Here is a 24418-nt window from a genome sequence, read left to right as displayed (position 1 = left end):
CACAACACAGCCCCCTTCCGGAGACACCTGAAACCCCACCTCTTTAAGGAATACCTAGGATAGGATAAAGTAATCCCTCTCACCCCCCTAAAAGATTTAGATGCACTACTGTTCCACTGGATGTCATAAGGTGAATGCACCAATTTGTAAGTCGCTCTGGATAAGAGCGTCTGCTAAATGACTTAAAAATGTAAATGTCTGTAGACCGACAGTCAGGGAGGGAGGTGAGGGGGACATTCAGGAAGCCTGTGTGGTTAGTTATTGTCACAGTGAGGATCACAGTCATACAAGAAACAAGGAAACAGGACGCATTCAATAAGACATTTAATATGTTAAGAGACAGCAGCATTATCAGACAGCGAGACGTCCACTTTTGTGTTGGTTGGAGTCTCTTGGGTGCTCTTGATTGGTAAATGATTTCTGTAACTTTACATTGCATAGGTTGGTATGACTGATATTATAAAATAAGAATATGTTGGGCTGAATATGTGAAAAGCTCCTGAACCAGTTAAACACCATGAGATAGAGATCAGTGTTAGAGGGGAAAAAAAGGCATATTACCATATCTGTGTTTTACAACTCATTATAAACCGGGTGGTTCCAGCCCTGAATGCTGATTGGCTGAGAGCCGTGGAATATCAGACCGTATACCACAGGTATGACAAAACATGTATTTTTACTGCTCAATTACATTGGTAATCAGTTTATAATAGCAATAAGGCCCCTCAGGGGTTTGTGCTATATTGTCAATATACCACGGCTAAGGTCTGTATCCAGGCACTCCGCGATGCGTCGTGCTTAAGAACAGCCCTTAGCCGTGGTATATTGGCCATATACTACAGCCCTTCATGCCTTAGTGCTTAAATATACCACGTACTAATGAAACAGTGCTTGTGTATATGATAACACAATTAATCGGCACTGAAGTACATACAGCGTGCTGTACCGCGAACAAACAAAAACCACCGACCAGGTTGACCTCTCTGACACATGGTGAAAGCTAGAGGCTCTTCAGTAGCCAGCCGATGCAGTTAAAGCAGAGGTAGACGAGGAAAGCAGGCGAAGAGCTGTTGTCTCCAGACAGACAGTGGTTTAAGGGTGAGAGAGGGAGGCCTGTCTAGACTCTGGGGAGTTGAGAGCTCTTCAGTTTGAATCCATTAGCAGCTGGGTCTCATGAGAGAAGTTGTTTACCTCTTTTAAAATCCACATTTATTCAACCCGTTGAATAATCATGTGTAACTCCAACTTCACATGTATTGCAGCCAGTGTAGAACTCCATAGGAAAATGCACAGTCCATAGGCAAAACAACATGCCAACAAACACTCAAACCACATAAATCCAAATCCAGACAGACAGAGCACAACCCTCTAATGAGTGACATTGCAGACCCTCAGTGCGGAGGATGACAGCAATCTACTGTGTGTTATAAGATGGGTCATGCAGGAGGAGGATGGGGGGGGGGGAGGGGGGTGATTGAGGTTCACTGAGATGGCGTAGCTGTGGGGTCAGAGGTGAAGGACAGGTTAATGTTGCTGGTGGAGTGTAGACAATGGGCATCCAGCTTGGCCCAGGGGTACTCCACGTCCCAAACCAACACCTGCACGCTGCCCATCATGGATGACATGTTAGTGGAGCAATGAGCCAAAGCAGGAGTATTGACAAGCACACACACTGCAGCAGCATATGGAACGACAAGCACCACAATAGATTCAGCTGCGGGACGATTTCCTCTTAAAACGCACGGTCAGGGGGCCAGAACCTAATTCCAAATCATTTGTCAATCGCCCGCAAGAACATATACACTGTGTGCACAAAACATTAGGAACACCTAAACAGAACAGCCACAATTCGCTGAGGTATATATACAAAAAATATCTAGTTAACAGAAGAAAGGAAGACAAAATAAGGACAGAAGAAAAAGGAAAAGAAAAAGGACAACAAAGTGAAACCTCTAAAGAAACAAGAGACCATAATACAAGAAACAGCACTATAGAGAGATAGAACAACAACGCAGCCACTGCCAGCTAGCCTACTTCAGCAGTACTGTATCATTTGAATTATTTTAGTCAATAAGATTCCTGCTACGTAAGCTTAACTTTCTGAACATTCGAGACGTGTAGTCCACTTGTCATTCCAATCTCCTTTGCATTAGCGTAGCCTCTTCTGTAGCCTGTCAACTATGTGTCTGTCTATCCCTGTTCTCTCCTCTCTGCACAGACCATACAAACGCTCCACACCGCGTGGCCGCGGCCACTCTAATCTGGTGGTCCCAGCGCGCACGACCCACGTGGAGTTCCAGGTCTCCGGTAGCCTCTGGAACTGCCGATCTGCGGCCAACAAGGCAGAGTTCATCTCAGCCTATGCCTCCCTCCAGTCCCTCGACTTCTTGGCACTGACGGAAACATGGATCACCACAGATAACACTGCTACTCCTACTGCTCTCTCTTCGTCCGCCCACGTGTTCTCGCACACCCGAGAGCTTCTGGTCAGCGGGGTGGTGGCACCGGGATCCTCATCTCTCCCAAGTGGTCATTCTCTCTTTCTCCCCTTACCCATCTGTCTATCGCCTCCTTTGAATTCCATGCTGTCACAGTTACCAGCCCTTTCAAGCTTAACATCCTTATCATTTATCGCCCTCCAGGTTCCCTCGGAGAGTTCATCAATGAGCTTGATGCCTTGATAAGCTCCTTTCCTGAGGACGGCTCACCTCTCACAGTTCTGGGCGACTTTAACCTCCCCACGTCTACCTTTGACTCATTCCTCTCTGCCTCCTTCTTTCCACTCCTCTTCTCTTTTGACCTCACCCTCTCACCTTCCCCCTCTACTCACAAGGCAGGCAATACGCTCGACCTCATCTTTACTAGATGCTGTTCTTCCACTAACCTCACTGCAACTCCCCTCCAAGTCTCCGACCACTACCTTGTATCCTTTTCCCTCTTGCTCTCATCCAACACTTCCCACACTGCCCCTACTCGGATGGTATCGCGCCGTCCCAATCTTCGCTCTCTCTCCCCCGCTACTCTCTCCTCTTCCATCCTATCATCTCTTCCCTCTGCTCAAACCTTCTCCAACCTATCTCCTGATTCTGCCTCCTCAACCCTCCTCTCCTCCCTTTCTGCATCCCTTGATTCTCTATGTCCCCTATCCTCCAGGCCGGCTCGGTCCTCCCCTCCTGCTCCGTGGCTCGACGACTCATTGCGAGCTCACAGAACAGGGCTCCGGGCAGCCGAGCGGAAATGGAGGAAAACTCGCCTCCCTGCGGACCTGGCATCCTTTCACTCCCTCCTCTCTACATTTTCCTCTTCTGTCTCTGCTGCTAAAGCCACTTTCTACCACTCTAAATTCCAAGCATCTGCCTCTAACCCTAGGAAGCTCTTTGCCACCTTCTCCTCCCTCCTGAATCCTCCTCCCCCTCCCCCCTCCTCCCTCTCTGCAGATGACTTCGTCAACCATTTTGAAAAGAAGGTCGACGACATCCGATCCTCGTTTGCTAAGTCAAACGACACCGCTGGTTCTGCTCACACTGCCCTACCCTGTGCTCTGACCTCTTTCTCCCCTCTCTCTCCAGATGAAATCTCGCGTCTTGTGACGGCCGGCCGCCCAACAACCTGCCCGCTTGACCCTATTCCCTCCTCTCTTCTCCAGACCATTTCCGGAGACCTTCTCCCTTACCTCACCTCGCTCATCAACTCATCCCTGACCGCTGGCTACGTCCCTTCTGTCTTCAAGAGAGCGAGAGTTGCACCCCTTCTGAAAAAACCTACACTCGATCCCTCCGATGTCAACAACTACAGACCAGTATCCCTTCTTTCTTTTCTCTCCAAAACTCTTGAACGTGCCGTCCTTGGCCAGCTCTCCCGCTATCTCTCTCAGAATGACCTTCTTGATCCAAATCAGTCAGGTTTCAAGACTAGTCATTCAACTGAGACTGCTCTTCTCTGTATCACGGAGGCCCTCCGCACTGCTAAAGCTAACTCTCTCTCCTCTGCTCTCATCCTTCTAGACCTATCGGCTGCCTTCGATACTGTGAACCATCAGATCCTCCTCTCCACCCTCTCCGAGTTGGGCATCTCCGGCGCGGCCCACGCTTGGATTGCGTCCTACCTGACAGGTCGCTCCTACCAGGTGGCGTGGCGAGAATCTGTCTCCTCACCACGCGCTCTCACCACTGGCGTCCCCCAGGGCTCTGTTCTAGGCCCTCTCCTATTCTCGCTATACACCAAGTCACTTGGCTCTGTCATAACCTCACATGGTCTCTCCTATCATTGCTATGCAGACGACACACAATTAATCTTCTCCTTTCCCCCTTCTGATGACCAGGTGGCGAATCGCATCTCTGCATGTCTGGCAGACATATCAGTGTAGATGACGGATCACCACCTCAAGCTGAACCTCGGCAAGACGGAGCTGCTCTTCCTCCCGGGAAGGACTGCCCATTCCATGATCTCGCCATCACGGTTGACAACTCCATTGTGTCCTCCTCCCAGAGCGCTAAGAACCTTGGCGTGATCCTGGACAACACCCTGTCGTTCTCAACTAACATCAAGGCGGTGGCCCGTTCTTGTAGGTTCATGCTCTACAACATCCGCAGAGTACGACCCTGCCTCACACAGGAAGCAGCGCAGGTCCTAATCCAGGCACTTGTCATCTCCCGTCTGGATTACTGCAACTCGCTGTTGGCTGGGCTCCCTGCCTGTGCCATTAAACCCCTACAACTCATCCAGAACGCCACAGCCCGTCTGGTGTTCAACCTTCCCAAGTTCTCTCATGTCACCCCGCTCCTCCGCTCTCTCCACTGGCTTCCAGTTGAAGCTCGCATCCGCTACAAGACCATGGTGCTTGCCTACGGAGCTGTGAGGGGAACGGCACCTCAGTACCTCCAGGCTCTGATCAGGCCCTACACCCAAACAAGGGCACTGCGTTCATCCACCTCTGGCCTGCTCGCCTCCCTACCACTGAGGAAGTACAGTTCCTGCGCAGCCCAGTCAAAACTGTTCGCTGCTCTGGCCCCCCAATGGTGGAACAAACTCCCTCACGACGCCAGGACAGCGGAGTCAATCACCACCTTCCGGAGACACCTGAAACCCCACCTCTTTCAGGAATACCTAGGATAGGATAAAGTAATCCTTCTCACCCCCCCTTAAAATATTTAGATGCACTATTGTAAAGTGGCTGTTCCACTGGATGTCTTAAGGTGAACGCACCAATTTGTAAGTCGCTCTGGATAAGAGCGTCTGCTAAATGACTTAAATGTAAATGTAAATGTAATGTAAATGTATGGACTCTACAAGGTGTTGAAAGCGTTCCACAGGGATGTTGGCCCACGTTGACTCTAATGCTTCCCACAATTGTATCAAGTTGGCTGGATGTTCTTTGGGTGGTGGATCATTCTTGATACACACAGGAAACTGTTGAGTGTGGAAAAACCCAGCAGCGTTGCAGTTCTTGACACCAGTGCCAGGCACCTACTACTACCCGTTCAGAGGCACTTAAATCTTTTGTCTTGCCCATTCACCCTCAACGGCACACAGACACAATCCATGTCTCAAGACCTAAGAATCCTTCTTTAACCCCGTCCCTTCTTCATCTACACTGATTTGAAGTGGATTTAACAGGTGACATCAATAAGGGATCACAGCTTTGATCTGAATTCACCTGGTCAGCCTGTCATAGACAGAGCAGCTGTTCATAATGTTTTGTACACTCAGTGTATGCTGAAACGGATATGACTGAAACATTCATTTCAAACCTTACATTTCTGTACGATCACTTATATCGCTCTATTATGCGTGAGAATACTTTGGGGCAGATTTCCTAAATTAAAATCACTTGGAGCAGATTTGCTGGTGTTTTTAACGGTCTTATGTCCAACAATATGTTGTTTTTCCAAATAAAATAGGGAACCCTGTATTAGAGGGTAGTACACAGCAACGATACACTAACAGGGAGAAAACTAACAGAGGCTGTTGTGAGGATATATTAGTGACCACCTGTTGATGCATAGAACCATACACAGGACATAAACATGCTGTATGTTATGAACATAAATGTGTTGCACATTATCCACACTACTGCTAGAAATACATGAAAATATGGTGACAAAAAAACTACCATTTCAAAACAACTTCTCAGAAAAGAAGGGAATGCCTGGTTTATCACTGGAAGAAGCTGCAAGCACCTGTGTGTTCATTTTTATTTGACCTTTATTTAACTAGTCAGTTAAGAACACATTCTTATTTTCAATGACGGCCTAGGAACAGTGGGTTAATTAACGGCCTTGTTCAGGGGCAGAACGACCTTGTCAGCTCGGGGATTCAATCTCGCAACCTTTCGGTTACTAGTCCAATGCTCTAACCACTAGGCTACCTGCCGCCCGTATGCGTGTGCGTGTACTACTAGGACTTAACCTCCCCCTTGTTTAAAAGATTACCAGGTGAAGACCGCATGCAGACCAAGAATGAGTCCTGAAATTGCCCTGCATCTCTGTGGCGTGGAGCTGTGCCAAGAAACAGTTGACGCAGAGGGCCATCTGATTACAAACCCACTGTGGACAAAAGCCTAAATCCTGGACACACACAAATGTATGCATACACCACACACACTTTTACATAGACACACAAACAGAAGCAATAGCCCAAAAATGATGTTTGCCCATTTATTTATATATTTCCACTGCATTAAAGAGGGTTAGTATATTAAGTATTGCTGTTGGCTGCTCTCAGCAGACACAGCTGATGCACAATACAGTGAAACCAATCCTTATTTAACAATATGAGAAAATAATGGTTTATTGTCTGGCCTCTGCTCCCATAATCCCAATGAGGAGCCAATCAGGTATCCTACTCCTGCCCCACTACAGAAGAGCCCACTGCTGAAATAACCCACAACAGCAGAGGATAGACATGACCCGGCGCTGGGTAATTACATGTCTTTTCTCCATCACTCTCTCTCGCTGGTTCAATCTCTCCCTTTTCGTTTACCTCTGCCTTTCTATCGCTCCCTCCCACTTCCTTCCCTCTCCCCGAGGAATAGTCCCTGTTTAGTATTCTGGATGATAAAAAGGTCAATAGGAGGTCAGTTTGGGACTTCTTTTATTTTAGAAAATATTTCTTTGCACCAAAGTGAACTATTGATAGACAATACAGATAAACAAATACAAACAGTGTGCAGGTGTGGTTGGGACTCCTGTCCACCTCTGCAGTAAAGGGAGCAGACTGTAATTATGTTAATAGACCTGCTACCCCCTGCCTCTGCCAGTCTGCTTATCAACCCTGCCTTCTGGGGCTGCTCGCTGAGATCTGGACAACGCGCACACACACACGCACGCACACAACAGATTCAGTTATCACAAAGTAGAACAGCACAAGTGTCCAGTTTTATCATTGCTGTATCGATTGGATGCTAGTGGTGCTGGTGTTGTTGTTGTTGTTATTGTGGTTGTTGTTATAGACCCATCAGATCTAGGCCAGGCAGGACAGGAAGAGGAGACATTGTTTAATGAAGTCCCCCTCCCTCTCCTCCTCCTGACCTCTGGAGGACAGCAGTGTGAGCCCAGTGTTCACCCTCGACTGTTCGTTACTACACATCTCTGGTACGGGGACGGAGGCTCCGATAAGAAGAGTCCGATCACATACACTTGGCTTGACCCACATTCAATCATGTCATATGTATATTTCGATCAGGCTCATTAAATGAGAGGGAGACAAAACCCAGAAAAGAGGAGGTGAGATGAAACAGTACACAGCGAGACAAGGAGCAGGGCCCAACTAAGTTGTTGAGCCACGGGTGAAGTCTTTGATGCTGCTGCTCAGACAGTGGAGAGAGATTGGCCCTGTTGCCTTTGATATTCATCAGAGTGTGGGTGTGAGGAGACAAGGACCAGGAAACAAAGATGGAGGGGGCTGAAGAGGGCTAACAGGTGTGCTGCTGTGGAGGAAGAAAGGAGGAAGTGGAAGAAGAGAGGAGGAGAGCATAGGATTCTTACCTGTCCCACTCATTGGGTAGTAGCTGGGTGAAGGGGAGAAGACCTGCGAGGCAAAGTCCTCAAAGGTCATGACCTCCCGGTGGTTCTGCACGATGGCCTCCAGGTACAGCGCCCGCTCCTCATAGCTGGGGCCAGGGTTAAGGAAAACCAGAGGAAGAGACCAAGAAAACGGATCATTTACAGCCCAATGAAATCGAAACAAAAGTGCTAAATTCATCAATACAGGAACTTAGTCAATCAAGACAAAACAACCTGTGAAGAAAACCCATCGCACCGTCACATAATAGAGAAATTAGCCTCTCTGACCAACAACAGTAGCAGACACAGACAAAAGGCAGCATGAGTAGACAGAGGAGTAGCAATAACCAGACCGTTGGAGAGGACACTCAGCCTGGCCACGCAGCCACAAATGGGAAAGCAGTCACCAAATAAAAACACTACAGGCATGACCCTCTCCTTGGCCTAGTGGTTAGAGCATAGGACTAGTAACCGAAAGGTTGCAAGATCGAATCCCCGAGCAGACGAGGTAAAAATCTGCCGTTCTGCCCCTGAACAAGGCAGTTAACCCACTGTTCCTAGGCCGTCATTGAAAATAAGAATTTGTTCTTAACTGACTTGCCTAGTTAAATAAAGGTAAAATAAAATAAAATTCCTTGGGCACTCTAATAGAACCCCTGCTGGAGGTAGAGAGATGCTTTTGGACATCCCTCCCACTCTGGCACTTCTCCAACCTGTCAGGGAGAAAATTGTAGACATTTCAAATTCAGAGTGGCAGGCAGGGAGAGCAACCTGGGAATATGGTGTCGGATGGATACAGACAGTCAGGATAGAACATAACAGAATAACAAAAAGGGCTCAAAATGCTGCTCTCTCTGTGTGTGTGTTAGAATGTCACTAACTATGCTAGCTGTAGGTTTCCGTCTTTCCTTCTAAATAACTGCACCTAACAAATGGTTATTCAGTCACCACGTCAAGACTCGACCCAAACAGGCATCTACTACAGCCCCTGACTCCAGGAACCTGCTGGCCTCATTCCGCTCTCATTAACAGACTGCTGCTTGTAGTAAGTGTTGCTAGGCTGTTGCTAGGGCCCCTCTGCTTTGGTAGAGTGTTGGTGAGAAGAAGGGCTGGCACTGGTAGTGGATGTTACTGGGAATGTGTATGGGCTGGACTAAGCTGGGTTGGCTAAAATGGAATGGACTGGGCACATGCTGGCACAGCAGGGGTTGAGGCAGGCATGACGAATGGCTGAAAGGCAGCCGTTTCAAACTGGGGCTGACGGGCACCTGAGCCTAGGGCCTGGGCCAGCCTGAGGACAGGCAAGCTGCTCACCACACGGTGGGAGGGAGAGAGGCATGGAGAAAGAGAGGGAGATAAGCTTCATTGGTGCAGCAAGTCTGTTCTAAATCCACGGAGTAGGGGCAACACAAGGGCATGGGTTAAGATCACCTGAGCTGTGTGTGAGGCTGCCAGTAAAGATAGCTGTGAGGCTGCACAGTGATCTTTTACCTGCCTCCAGATCCCGCTGATTCAACCAGGAGTGGGGACACAATAGAGAACATCACAGACTTTGCTGCCATGGCAACCCAGGTCACAGCACAATGTGACGGGTCAAATCCCGGGTTTTATGAATGTACGTGGAGAGGGGGGGAGAAAATCTGTAAATCGAGAGAGAGAGAGCGAGCGAACGAGCGAGAGAACTCCAGTCCACTGAGCCAACAGAGCCATATGGTTGTCCATTATCAGAGATGCAGATGACTGTGTCTCGGCCTATTACTGAGATTCTTAGAGCAAATATTGACTCCAGCTGGGGTGGCCCTCCACTCTCCTCTGACACACCTCTCCTACACTCTGTCGATTCCTCTACCCACTATAACCAACGGGGAGAGAGAGAGATCAGGAAAGAGATGGAAAGAGAATCGACTGAGTGCATTCAGTAAATGCATGGCTTCTGCGGATTTGAATCTTGTAGCACAGATATCCCTAGAAAAGATCAGATACAAGGTGAGTGGTAATGTTGAACTAGAGACTCTATTTCTATGGTTGTCCCCTCCCTCTGTCTCTGTCACTAACGACTATAGGCTTGGTACAGGATGTTCCCCTACATGTGCACAAAAGCTGTTCCTGCTTGCCTAGCACCCAGTAATTAAATCAAAGGACAATGACGGAAAAAGCATGTCCACGTCGCATTCGCCAAACCCACTGACCCTTCCCTGGGCGACAAACATGCGGCCTCTCTCTCTCTGTGGCAACACATATCTGTTAAGGAATTACCTCTTCAGGTGGAATGGCCATTACCCGAGAGATGGCTTTGTTGTATGTTATTTATCATTTACTACTACTGTTGGCCTCTGGCTACTACTGTTGGCCTCTGGCTACTACTGTTGGCCTCTGGCTACTACTGTTGGCCTCTGGCTACTACTGTTGGCCTCTGGCACTCAAAACCATTAGGCTATACTACAGGGACCTTGCCAGGATGAAAACAATAGTAAGTTTCCGCAGTATCAACGCAATACAAGTCATCCGTAGAATAATTGTCATTTCACAGTTGAACTGTTAAGTAAACAAAGAGTGGTCGAGAGGCTTCCAGAAGCATATTCCCCCAAGTTCCAAGCAGCTGCACATTCCCATTAGGGAGAGGAGAGGAGTGGGAATATCATGTCTGTGAAGCGTGTCAGAACGCTGCGTGATCAACTGACAAACCTCTTCAGTCAGACGAGATTGGAAACAACCTGTAACGTAAAATAACGCTCTGACGTCACTCAACAACAAGGTCAGCCTTTAAAAGAAACTGTGAGAGAAGGAGAAATCAAAGGTATTGGTTATGAACCAAAAAAAAGCACATTTGAAATCCACTTGACAATGGTAATGACAATGTAGGCATTTAGTAGATAAAAGTCATCCTCCAGCTCTATAAAAGCCCGTCCCCTAACTCTTCCCCCATGGTGCTCACTGGGACAAAAGGCAGTGACTTATGGCTCAGATAAAGCCGGTGTGTGTCTGTTGGGTGATGTGAATTGTACACACACCACACATGGAGCCTCCACCTCTGGCACTCTTATAAACAAGCCGATGTGTGTTCCCTGAAACAGAGGTCACACACAATAGTGCACGTGTGCGTGCATGTGTTAATGCATGATGCATATGTGTGTGTGTTTGAGCGTAATGTCCAGATGGCAGGGTGGCCAAGGGGGAATCCAGGGTCAAGCGCCTTTATGGAACAAAACCAAGGTCAGGCAGCAGCAGTGGGCCATGTTCAAGGTGAATAGGGCCTCAGATGGCTCTTAACAGGCTGCTCTGGCCCAGGACCCCTACACCCTCTCTCCAGAGGGATCCGTCCTCAGTATCTCTGCACCCTCCCAGTCCAGAGGGACTTATATTGAACCTCCGCGAATCTCCCACGCCCCTGTCCTCTCCCTATCAGGCATTTCAGACAGACAACATTGGGATGATACATTTTTGTTTCCCCGCAGATTATTTGAAAACTGTACAAAACAGAAAGACCACAGTCGTGGCCAAAAGTTTTGAGAATGACACAAATATTTATTTTCACAAAGTCTGCTGCCTCAGTTTGTATGATGGCAATTTGCATATACTCCAGAATGTTATGAAAAGTGATCAGATGAATTGCAAAGTCCCTCTTTGCAATGCAAATGAACTGAATCCCCCAAAAACATTTCCACTGCATTTCAGCCCTGCCACAAAAGGACCAGCTGACATCATGTCAGTGATTCTCGTTAAGACAGGTGTGAGTGTTGACGAGGAGACAAGGCTGGAGATTACTCTGTCATGATGATTGAGTTTGAATAACAGACTGGAAGCTTCAAAAGGAAGGTGGTGCTGGGAATCATTGTTCTTCCTCTGTCAACCATGGTTACCTGCAAGGAAACACGTGCAGTAATCATTGCTTTGCACAAAAAAGAATCCCCTTTCTGATTGTTTGGGGCATCCGGAAAAAAGCTTGTCCAGAGAAGACAAGGTGAGCGCTACCATCAGTCCTGTGTCATGCCAACAGTAAAACATCCTGAGACCATTCATGTGTGGGGTTGCTTCTCAGCCAAGGGAGTGGGCTCACTCACAATTTTGCCTAAGAACACAGCCATGAATAAAGAATGGTACCAACACATCCTCCGAGAGCAACTTTTCCCAACCATCCAGGAACAGTTTGGTGACGAACAATGCCTTTTCCAGCATGATGGAGCACCTTGCCATAAGGCAAAAGTGATAACTAAGTAGCTCGGGGAACAAAACATCGATATTTTGGGTCCATGGCCAGGAAACTTCCCAGACCTTAATCCCATTGAGAACTTGTGGTCAATCCTCAAGAGGCAGGTGGACAAACAAAACACACAAATTCTGACAAACTCCAAGCATTGATTATGCAAGAATGGGCTGCCATCAGTCAGGATTTGGCCCAGAAGTTCCACTCAGTCAGAGGGGGAGGGGTTAAGGGTGTGTGTGGGTGTGTTAGCAGAATGGATCTTCATGATGCATGTGAAAAGAACAGAGGAGGGCTGTGAGTCGACGTAGGGGCAGGCCTAAACCAAGTCCAACCCTGCAGCCCCACTTCCAACTCCAGAATTCCACTAGCTTCCACTTTGACCATTCCACCACTTGAACTTCCCCGCTGGCCCTGCCACGCCCCACCCTCTCGTATAGTTGTTGGATAATGGGGAGGGAAGTGGCCCGCTGGGCCACAGATAAGATAACCCTCTCAGGTAAAGGCCTCCACACAGACGTTACATTTACTAGCCCACCAGCATGCTACCTACAACCCACCCATGCAATGGACACCTCTATAGATTGAGTGCTCGGTTTAATACCCATTAACAACACACTCATGCTTGGTTCAAATTGCAGCAAAAATGACACAAACTTAAATTGATTCCCAGACCTTAATCCCATTGAGAACTTGTGGTCAATCCTCAAGAGGCAGGTGGACAAACAAAACACACAAATTCTGACAAACTCCAAGCATTGATTATGCAAGAATGGGCTGCCATCAGTCAGGATTTGGCCCAGAAGTTAATTGACAGCATGCCAGGGCGGATTGCAGAGACTCTTTGCATCAACTTCATGTAATTGTCAAAAGCTTTTGACACTTGTGAACTTATGAACACTTGTAATTATACTTCAGTATTCCATAGTAACATCTGACAAAAATATCTAAAGACACTGAAGCAGCAAACGTTGTCGAAATTAATATTTGTGTCATTCTCAAAACTTTTGGCCACGACTGTATGTGTTGTCCTTTTAATACAATAGGTAGGCCTAGGCTATCTTTGCTGCATTATTCACACTCTCAGAATCCAGTAGCCTTCCTCTCTAGTTGGGCTTGCGAGATCAAGAGTGCCTAGTATATGTGTGTTCTCAATGAAATAGAGTAGACCGACTATGCACGGCCAGAGAATGACAGGCAGTTATCTTTCCAAGGAAATGTACTAAAATAGGAATAGGCTATAGTTTACTAGTGTCTGTACATAAATATTGATAATGGAAAGTGGAGGACGTTCAACCAACCTTCGTCGAGGTGCAATCCGACATTTTTGAAAGTGCAAGTGTCCACTCATCATTATTTTCTCTTTTTCTCCCCAATTTCGTGGTGTCCAATTGGTAGTTTAAAAAAACACCTTCTACACTTCTGCTACTCTCTGTTCATCATATACAGTGGGGCAAAAACGTATTTAGTCAGCCACCAATTGTGCAAGTTCTCCCACTTAAAAAGATGAAAGAAGCCTGTAATTTCCATCATAGGTACACTTCAACTATGACAGACAAAATGAAGGATTTTTTATTAATTTATTTGCAAATTATGGTGGAAAATAAGTATTTGGTCAATAACAAAAGTTTCTCAATACTTTGTTATATACCCTTTGTTGGCAATGACATGTCAAACGTTTTCTGTAAGTCTTCACAAGGCACCATTGTTTAGAGCCTGTAAGTAAGCATTTCACTGTAAGGTTTACGCCTGTTGTATTCGTCGCACGTGACAAATAAACTTTGATTTGATTTAAGTTACAGTCTTGTCTCATCGCTGCAACTACCGTACGGACTCGGGAGAGGCGAAGGTCGAGAGCCGTGCATCCTCCGAAACACAACCCAACCAAGCCGCACTGCTTCTTGACACAATTCCCACTTAACCCGGAAGCCGACCAAACCAATGTGTTGGGGAAATACGCAAATTGGAGTGGGTCTAGGGTTTCCGGGATGGTGGTCTTGTTGTGAGCCATGACCAGCCTTTCAAAGCACTTCATGACTATCAACATGAGTGCTACAGGGCAGTAGTCATTTCAGGTTACCTTCGCTTTTTTGGGCACAGGGACTATGGTGGTCTGCTTGAAACATGTAAGTATTACAGACTCTGTCAGGGAGAGGTTGAAAATGTCAGTAAAGACACTTGCCAGTTGGTCTGCGCATGCTCCAGGTACACGTCCTGGTAATACGTCTGGCCCCGCGGCCTTGTTAAAGTTGACCTGTTTAAAGGTCTTGCTAACATCACCTACGGAGTGCGTGGTCACACGGTTGTCTGGAACTGCTGGCACTCTCATGCATGCTTCAGTGTTGCTTGCCTCGAAGCAAGCGTTAAAGACATTTAGCTCATCTGGTAGGCTCGCGTCACTGGGCAGCTCGTGGCTGGGTTTCCCTTTGCAGTCCGTAATAATTTACAAGCCCTGCCACATCCGACGATTGTCAGAGCCAGTGTATGTTATGTTTACGCATTTTGATATTGTCTATAGGGCACACAAATGCTGGGACCATGGCTGGCAAGTGAGCTGTGTCACATACGCCTAAAATAACTTTGCGGGATTGCGGTTGGGTTCGAGAGCAGTTCTTGCTGTAGCATGTTTGAGTCTGACAGAAAGCCAGAGGGAGTGGTGTGAAAAGCTTCGGTAGCGGGCGGGAGAGGGATGAAGTAATCAGTCCCGTGCAGACCTCTACCTTGCACAACATCACTCACACATAGTGCTCTACACACAGAGTAGGGAGGGACATACACATACATTGCTGGGATTATCATTCATACCGGCCAAAGGACTAGGATTATTAGTTCACCAGAACAGCACAAGGACAGATTTAATGGATAGCAGTGTGAAAACAAGTATTTCCTTTTCTTTCAAGTGGAACTTCCAGAGGACTGGAAAGCAGCCCTCTCATCCTCTGAGAATTGTACAAATCAAAAGGAAACCACAATTTTAGGCTGTGGGATGGAAGCTGGCAGTGTGAGAGTTCAGGACACACCAAGAGGTTAATCTGTTGAGAGGGCCTCACAGAAGGGGGGCTCCACACTACTAGTTTAGAGTCCAGAGGAGAAAAGGGCTTTAAAACCCCATCCTGAGGTCTCCCTCTCACAGGCTAGACAGGAGCAGTTATAGAGTGAGAAATGATGCTGGCTCATCTAACCAATAGGCAGCGCTATCACCGGTCCTAGGTTGGTAACCGTTCTGTGAGCAATCAAGAATGTTGAGTATTGGTCTCCGTGATAGATAGATGTGTAAAACGGTTCCTAATAAATGACAAGTAAAGATTACATCCTGTGTCCTCAAATTATATGTTGGTCTATTCAAGATACTACATCCGGCGACAAGGCAAAAATCAGAAGTTTTCGGTGAGACTACGGAGGTCGAGTTGGACGGTGAAACTACCGTGAGTGAATATTAGCATGCTAGTTAGCTAGGAAAGGCTAAGCCTTCGACGTGGGGAAGCTAGGAAATACTTTGCCTTTTCCTTGGCAGCAGTGACTGGACGACGGACAGGATGGCAGGCACAGTAGGATCGGCGGCACCATTTGACAACAAGACACATTTGTGTGAAGAATATTGTGAAATTCTCAACATTTAAAAAACAAAAATAAATGTGGCGGAGCTAAGGAAGCTAGCACAGGACTAACTATGGAGACACCCTCACAGTGATGCTACGTGACTGATTAGTATGTGGGGTAAATGAGGAGAAGATACAGCGGAGCCTTTTATCGGAGGAGATTTTGGACATTTGACAAAGCACAGAATTACAGTCGCAAGACAAAATGAGCACGAAGGCTCCTATAACGATTCGAGGGGGGAAAAAAAGACATTCGAAAAATGCAAATTTCATATAGGAAGAGGAAGAGTGTCGTGGGGATGTATTTACTATTCACAACACGGACACTAACCATTACTAAGGTACCTCCGCTTAGACCGTATTTTTATATATATATATATATATATTTTTTTAACCTTTATTTAACTAGGCAAGTCAGTTAAGAACAAATTCTTATTTTCAATGACGGCCTAGGAACAGTGGGTTAACTGCCTGTTCAGGGGCAGAACGACAGATTTGTACCTTGTCAGCTTGGGGGATTGAACTTGCAACCTTGAGGTTACTATTTAACAGTACATGGGATGAAAAGTGAAATAAGAAACAGACACTGGCTGTAGCATAACAATAATGTCACAGTCAGAGTATGCTAGGCTAGGGAAGAAAGCAAAGGTTCCAGAGCCAGGTACATGTTTTATCAATCTGAAAACATATACAGGACAGAAAGTGGACATTGTAGGATCAGCTAATGTGAAAGTTGAACACAAAAGAATAGTCAAATAGTTGTAGCTGGGTCAGGACCAAACCCGCTGGGGCGAGGGTGGATCACCATGTTGGATGTGGACTGGCATACCATGAATATGATGCTTGACAGCAAAAGATGCTCTACAGGAAGTGTTAAAGAAACATGAGGAAGTGTTTAACGATGAGTTGGGCACGTTGAAGGGATTCACAGCAAAGATGCATGTATCAAGTGATGCCACACCCCGTTTCTTCAAACCAAGGTCAGTACCGTTTGAAATGAAAACTAAGATAGAGGCTGAGTTAGATCGTTGCCAGGACAACAAAATCATGGAACCAGTGAGGTTCTCAGACTGGGCAGCACCGTTAGTCCCAGTGTTAAAACCAGACGGTACAGTGAGATTGTTTACCGTTACTTTATAGTCACCACACAGAGTGTCATCACTAGAACAGTACCCAATTCCTAAAATGGAGGACATGTTCACGTCCTTAGCCGGAGGAGAAAAATTTCACCAACTAGACATGAGTCATGCTTACCAGCAGATTGTACTAGATGAAGATTCAAAGAAATATATGTCACAGTGAACATGCACAAGGGACTGTTCACATATGCCAAGTTCCCATTCGGTGTCAGCTCCAGTCCCGCTATCTTCCAGCGCACTATGGAGGAGACTCTACAAGGGATTACCCAGTGTCTCTCGATGATATTCTCCTGACAGGAAGAAATGATCAGGACCACATCCGAACACTGGAGAGAGTGTTACAGCAACTGGATGAGGCTGGGCTACGCTTCAAACGGAGTAAGTGCAGCTTCGTGGAGAAGGAAGTGACATTCCTAGGCCACAGGGTGGACGCTACTGGACGGCATCCAGTGCCAGAGAAAGTAAAGGCGGTGCAGGACGCACCAATGCCTACCACAGTCACAGAACTGAAATCGTATCTGGGCCTATTAAACTACTATAATAGTTTCTTACCGAATCTGTCGACACTATTGGCTCCTATGCATAAGCTGCTGAGGAAGGACACGCCATGGTGTTGGCGATCAGAACAACAAAAGGCCTTCAAACTGTCAAAAGAACTGTTGCAGTCGAGCAGAGTGTTAGTGCATTATGATGAAGGAAAATAACTGATACTTTCCTGTGATGCCTCCCCCTACGGGGTAGGGGAGTTAATGTCTCATTGTTTGTTGTTTCAGACAATGCTCAGTGCTTTGTGTGTGAGAACAGTAAGGAGTTCATGACAAGGAATGGAATCACACACGTCACTTGGGCACCACACCATCCTGCGTCGAATGGTTTGGTAGAGAGAGACGCTCAGACATTCAAAGAGCTAATGAAAAAGAGAGCAGGTGACTTGGAGACAAAACTGAGCAGTGTTGTTTAGCCAACGCGTCACGGCCCACTGGACTTTTACCGGCTGAGATGATGATGGGGAGGAAAGTTGAGGTGCACGTTAGACCTAAAGAGTAAGGTGCAGGCTAAGCAAGCAGGACAGAAAACTTAGCATGACAAACACGCAAAAGCTTGCAGTTTTGTAGTCGGAGACTCCGTGTATACCAAGAACTTTGGGTGTGGACCTAAATGGATAACTTGGTTGGTTCAAGAAATCACTGGGTCTGTTTCGTACACTGTGATAGTGGGGGATAGTAGAGGAGTACGTAGGCATGGTGATCCAGAGCCAGTGACATGCAACACAAAGCCCAGTCCACAGGCAAGGAGTTACCACAGGACACAGGTACTCCACGGCCACCACCGGACAATGCACTTGTTAAATTAAAGAAACCAACAAAAGGTTCACCTAGAGGGGAATTGCGACACTCTCAAAGAGTTAGGAAACCTCCAGCTCATTTTGGAGAGTTTGGAAAGTAATGGATATATTTGTTTCTCCTTTAGGAAGTAAGGTAGTCTACCCTTGCTTCCAATAAACAAAAGTGAAATGACAATGCAAACATTGAATCAGTTGTTCAGTTCATATAAGAAACACACTGTAAGGTGATGTTATTAATGCTAAGTGAAGAGATGACTTACCAGCTACAATGAGAATGGTTACGGTTATTGGAATACTCATACAATAGGTGTTAGAGCTGAACATTTTAAACTAACCAAGAGTTAGTTCAGATTTATGGGGGAAGGAGTGTTGGAGTGAAAAATGATGCTGGCTCATCTAACCAATAGGCGGCGCTATCACCGGTCCTAGGTTGGTAACCGCTCTGTGAGCAATAGAGCTAGTTGAGTACTGGTCTCCATGATAGACAGCAGTGTAAATCAGTTCCTAATAAAGGACAAGTAAAGATTACATCCTGTGTCCTCCAATTATATGTTGGTCTATTCAAGATACTACAGGAGCCATACAGGTCAATTAGCTCCACTCAGAGCCTGCAGTGGGGAGCCCATGTAGTGGCCAGAGTCCCCTCAACCTGACTTGACTGGGAGCCAGGTTAGAAACATAGGCCTCCAGGGCAGGAGCCTGAATGAGATCAAGGATCTTGGCGGCCAGGCTCTGGCCTCTCTCTATGGGGAGGAGAGGCTGTCTTTGCTCTGAGTGGTACGCACATCACACTCCGCTCCGAGCTGCTACCCACACCCCACTGAGCTGCTATGATATATGTGAAGGATTGACCCAAGAGACACTCAACTAGCCTCTATTTAAGCAGTCAATAGCCACTAGGTTTGGTACCATTTCACTATCCTTTAAACTGACCTTTCACCATCTATTATTTGCATTACCTCCAGTATTACACTCTACCAACAAGGTAATTACAGAATCGCACAGAGAATTCAGTCTCTCCTACAACACTAGAGAGTAAGTAACTGCTGAGAATGAAGAGCCAAGGTTAATCGTGCTGGTATAAAAGTCCTCTTGCTAAATGACCTCTCGCAGTTTGGGGACGGGGTAGACTACCTGTGGGTGCTTGACCCCCACTCTCACCCTCTCTCGCTCAAATCTGCCCATTAATCTCCCAATCAGCTTGACCTTCCAGAGGAGAGGAGAGGAGTGTGGGGGCGGCCACCGCATTTACTAGCAGCAGTCACATAATCGGCCCGTTAAGAGGGGAAAAAGGCCTGATACTTCAGCGATGTTAGTGCCGCATGAACAGGAATACCACACACACACACACGACTCCTTCCTCCTGAATTAAATGTACCACCCCTATCCCCCTACACACCCACCATCCATTAGTCAAAGTGGATTATGTACATATCTCATTAATTTGGTCCTGGCAGGTGTGTATGACATTGCATGAAGATATTCAAATTAATAAAGTGTCAAGGTGTCATCTCCTAAAAATAAATGGTGTGGAGAGGAGGAAAAGAGACACCAGCCATTACACAGGCATAGTGTAGTAGAGAGATGCTTAAGAGAGAGGGAGTGAGAGTGATAAGGAGAGTGAGGGAGAAAGAGAGCGGGAGAGTGCAGGTGTTGATTGGACAGGGGCTGGGCGGTGAGTGCCAGGCAGGCCAGCGGTACTGGTTGTCACAGAGCATGCCAAGGTGTGAAGCTCGTCCCAGTGGAAAGCCCCAGATGTGTGAGGTGATTATGGGGAAGAGGGACGGAGAGAGAGACATTTCAAATGTCTATATTCGTTTAAAACTTTTGTGAGTGTAATGTTTACACATTTGTCCCTTGTTAATTACCCTTTTGTTTACTGTTTCCCATGCCAATAAAGCCCTTTGAATTGACAGAGAGAGAGATAGAGAGAAAGAGACAGAAAGAGCTATGTCACACGTTGGGTCTGTACATTGTCAATGGTAAATTTTGTGGAGACTCCTATGGTAGGTACACCTACAGCTAATCTCTTGGCAGTGTAGATTACTTTTTGACTGACCCGACCGAGAGTCTGTCTGAGCGTTCACAGTCAGCCCACTGACACCCCTATCAGATCATAGTAAAATCAGTCTACTTTAACTGATCAATACTCAATCATGAGGCATCAAATTTATTTATTAGTTATTTTACCAGGTAAGTTGACTGAGAACAAGTTCTCATTTGCAGCAACGACCTGGAGAATTGTTACAGGGGAGAGGAGGGGGCTGAATGAGCCAATTGTAAACTGGGGATTATTAGGTGACCGTGATGGTTTGAGGGCCAGATTGGGAATTTAGCCAGGACACCGGGGTTAACACCCCTACGATAAGTGCCATGGGATCTTTAATGACCTCAGAGAGTCAGGACACCTGTTTAACGTCCCATCCGAAAGACGGCACCCTACACAGGGCAGTGTCCCAATCACTGCCCTGGGGTATTGGGATATTTTTTTTTTAGACCAGAGGAAAGAGTGCCTCCTACTGGCACTCCAACACCACTTCCAGCAGCATCTGGTCTCCCATCCAGGGACTGACCAGGACCAACCCTGCTTAGCTTCAGAAGCAAGCCAGCAGTGGTATGCAGGGTGGTATGCTGCTGGCAAAGCCAAAGGAACTGCAAAATATTGAGGACAGCTATAGTAGTGTAGGAACCAACCAAAAAACAATTAGGTAACAACAAATACAATCTCTTTTAGACAACTTCCTGGACAAAACATTTCACTGTATAAACTTGGCAGTAGAAAGCCTAAACAGTATATGTCACCTTTCAGCTTCCCTATCAAATCAAAAAATGTCAAGCGGACAACCTAAGAAAAAACAATTATAATGACAAATGGTTTGATGAAGAATTCAAAAACCTAAGAAATAAATTGAGAAACCTATCCAACCAAAAACATAAAGACCCAGAAAACCTGAGCCTACGCCTTCACTAAGGTGAATCACTAAAATACAGAAATACACTACGGAAAAAAGAAGGAACAACACGTCAGAAATCAGCTCAATGTCATTGAAGAATCCATAGAGTGGAGACAAATTTAACCCCAATAACTACCGTGGAATATGTGTCAACTCAGCAGACTCGTACATTTCCTCACTGAAAACAATGTACTGAGCAAATGTCAAATTGTTTTTTTTTACCAAATTATCATACGACAGACCACCTATTCACCCTGCACCTTCGAACTGACAAACAAAACAAAGTCTTTTCATGCTGATTTCAAAAAATCTTTTGACTCAATTTGGCATGAGGGTCTGCTATACAAATTGATGGAAAGCAGTGTTGGGGAAAAAGCATACAACATAAAATCAATGTACACAAACAAGTGCGAAGTTAAAATGGGCAAAAAAACAATTTCTTTCCACAGGGCTGAGGCGGGGATGCAGCTTTCTTTCCATGGGCTGAGACGGGGATGCAGCTTTCTTTCCATGGGCTGAGACGGGGATGCAGCTTTCTTTCCACAGGGCTGAGGCGGGGATGCAGCTTTCTTTCCACAGGGCTGAGGCGGGGATGCAGCTTTCTTTCCACAGGGCTGAGGCGGGGATGCAGCTTTCTTTCCACAGGGCTGAGACGGGGATGCAGCTTTCTTTCCACAGGGCTGAGGCGGGGATGCAGCTTTCTTTCCATGGGCTGAGGCGGGGATGCAGCTTTCTTTCCACAGGGCTGAGGCGGGGATGCAGCTTTCTTTCCACAGGGCTGAGGCGGGGATGCAGCTTTCTTTCCACAGGGCTGAGACGGGGATGCAGCTTTCTTTCCACAGGGCTGAGGCGGGGATGCAGCTTTCTTTCCATGGGCTGAGACGGGGATGCAGCTTTCTTTCCATGGGCTGAGGCGGGGATGCAGCTTTCTTTCCATGGGCTGAGGCGGGGATGCAGCTTTCTTTCCATGGGCTGAGACGGGGATGCAGCTTTCTTTCCATGGGCTGAGACGGGGATGCAGCTTTCTTTCCATGGGCTGAGACGGGGATGCAGCTTTCTTTCTATGGGCTGAGACGGGGATGCAGCTTTCTTTCTGTGAGGTGAGACGGGGATGCAGCTTTCATTCTGTGAGGTGAGACGGGGATGCAGCTTTCTTTCTGTGAGGTGAGACGGGGATGCAGCTTTCTTTCCATGGGCTGAGACGAGGATGCAGCTTTCTTTCCATGGGCTGAGACGGGGATGCAGCTTTCTTTCCATGGGCTGAGACGGGGATGCAGCTTTCTTTCTGTGAGGTGAGACGGGGATGCAGCTTTCTTTCTGTGAGGTGAGACGGGGATGCAGCTTTCTTTCCGTGAGGTGAGACGGGGATGCAGCTTTCTTTCCATGGGCTGAGACGAGGATGCAGATTTCTTTCCATGGGCTGAGAAGGGGATGCAGCTTTCTTTCCATGGGCTGAGACGGGGATGCAGCTTTCTTTCCATGGGCTGAGACGGGGATGCAGCTTTCTTTCTGTGAGGTGAGACAGGGATGCAGCTTTCTTTCTGTGAGGTGAGACAGGGATGCAGCTTGAGCCCCACCCTCTTCAACATAAATATCAACGAGGGCACTAGAACAACCTGCAGCACCCGGCCTCACCCTACTAGAATCTGAAGTCAAATGTCTACTATTTGCTGATGATCTGGTGCTTCTGTCCACAAACAAGGAGGGCCTACAGCAGCACATATATCTTCTGCACAGATTCTGTCAGACCTGGGCCCTGACAGTACATCTCAGTAATACAAAATGAATGGTGTTCCAAAAAAGGTCCAGTTGCCAGGACCACAAATACAAATTCCATCTAGACATTGTTGCCCTAGAGTTCCCAACATTTTTATAGTCCCGTACCCCTTCAAACATTCAACCTCCAGCTGCGTACCCTCTCTAGCACCAGGTTCAGCGCACTTTCAAATGTTGTTTTTGGCCATCATTGTAAGCCTGCCATACACACACTATACGATACATTTATTAAACATAAGAATGAGTGAGTTTTTTTCATTACCCGGCTTGTGGGAAGTGACAATGAGCTCTTACAGGACCAGGGCACAAATAATCAAATGTATTTAACCATCATACATTTAAAACCTTATTTATTACTTGAAAATTATGAGTAAATCACCTCAGGTTAATGAGAAGAGTGTGCTTGAAAGTGTGCTTGCACATACAGTTGAAGTCAGATGTTTACATGCACTTAGGTTGGAGTCATTAAAACTCATTTTTCAACCACTCCACAAATTTCTTGTTAACAAACTATAGTTTTGGCAAGTCACTTAGGACATCTACTTTGTGCATGACACAAGTAATTTTTCCAACAATTGTTTACAGACAGATTATTTCACTTATAATTCACTGTATCACAATTCCAGTGGGACAGACGTTTGCATACACTATGTTGACTGTGCCTTTAAACAGCTTGGAAAATTCCAGAAAATGATGTCATGGCTTTCATTGGAGTCAACTGGAGGTGTACCTGTGGATGTATTTCAAGGCCTACTTTCAAACTCAGTACCTCTTTGCTTGACATCATGGGAAAATCAAAAGAAATCAGCCAAGACCTCAGAAAAAAAAGTTGTAGATCTCCACAAGTTGGGTTCATCCTTGGGAGCAATTTCCAAACGCCTGAAGGTACCACGTTCAGCTGTACAAACAATAGTACACCAGTATAAACACCATGGGACCACACAGCCATCATACCACTCAGGAAGGAGACGCGTTCTGTCTCCTAGAGATGAACGTACTTTGGTGCGAAAAGTGCAAATCCCAGAAGAACAGCAATGGACCTTGTGAAGATGCTGAAGGAAACGGGTACAAAAGTGTTTATATCCACAAAAAAATTAGTCCTATATTGACATAACCTCAGCTAGGAAGAAGCCACTGCTCCAAAACCAACATAAAAAAGCCAGACTACGGTTTGCAGCTGCACATGGGGACAAAGATGGTACTTTAAGAGAAAAGTACTCTGGTCTGATGAAACAAAAATAGAACGGTTTGGCCAATGACCATCATTATGTTTGGAGGAAAAAGGGGGAGCCGAATAACACCATCCCGTGAAGCACGGAGGTGGCAGCATCAAGTTGTGGGGGTGCTTTTCTGCAGGAAGGACTGGTGCACTTCACAAAAAAAGATGGCATCACGAGGTAG

At 46.6% G+C, this 24418-nt stretch overlaps 1 protein-coding gene across 2 annotated transcripts in view; it reads right to left on the bottom strand.

The window, feature by feature from the left end:
• Positions 1-24418, bottom strand: part of LOC115138405 (Ral GTPase activating protein catalytic subunit alpha 2) — a 140218-nt gene that overhangs the window by 7633 nt on the left and 108167 nt on the right. For both annotated transcript variants that reach the window (XM_065025666.1, XM_029675223.2), the window contains exon 38: positions 7986-8110. In XM_065025666.1, coding sequence (XP_064881738.1) covers positions 7986-8110 — 125 coding nt within the window. The remainder of the gene's footprint in view (positions 1-7985; positions 8111-24418) is intronic.

The sequence above is a fragment of the Oncorhynchus nerka genome, linkage group LG12, assembly GCF_034236695.1.
Source record: "Oncorhynchus nerka isolate Pitt River linkage group LG12, Oner_Uvic_2.0, whole genome shotgun sequence".
Taxonomy (NCBI): Eukaryota; Metazoa; Chordata; class Actinopteri; order Salmoniformes; family Salmonidae; genus Oncorhynchus; species Oncorhynchus nerka.
Note: the sequence above shows the minus strand (reverse complement) of the source record. Positions and strands in the feature narration are given on the sequence as shown.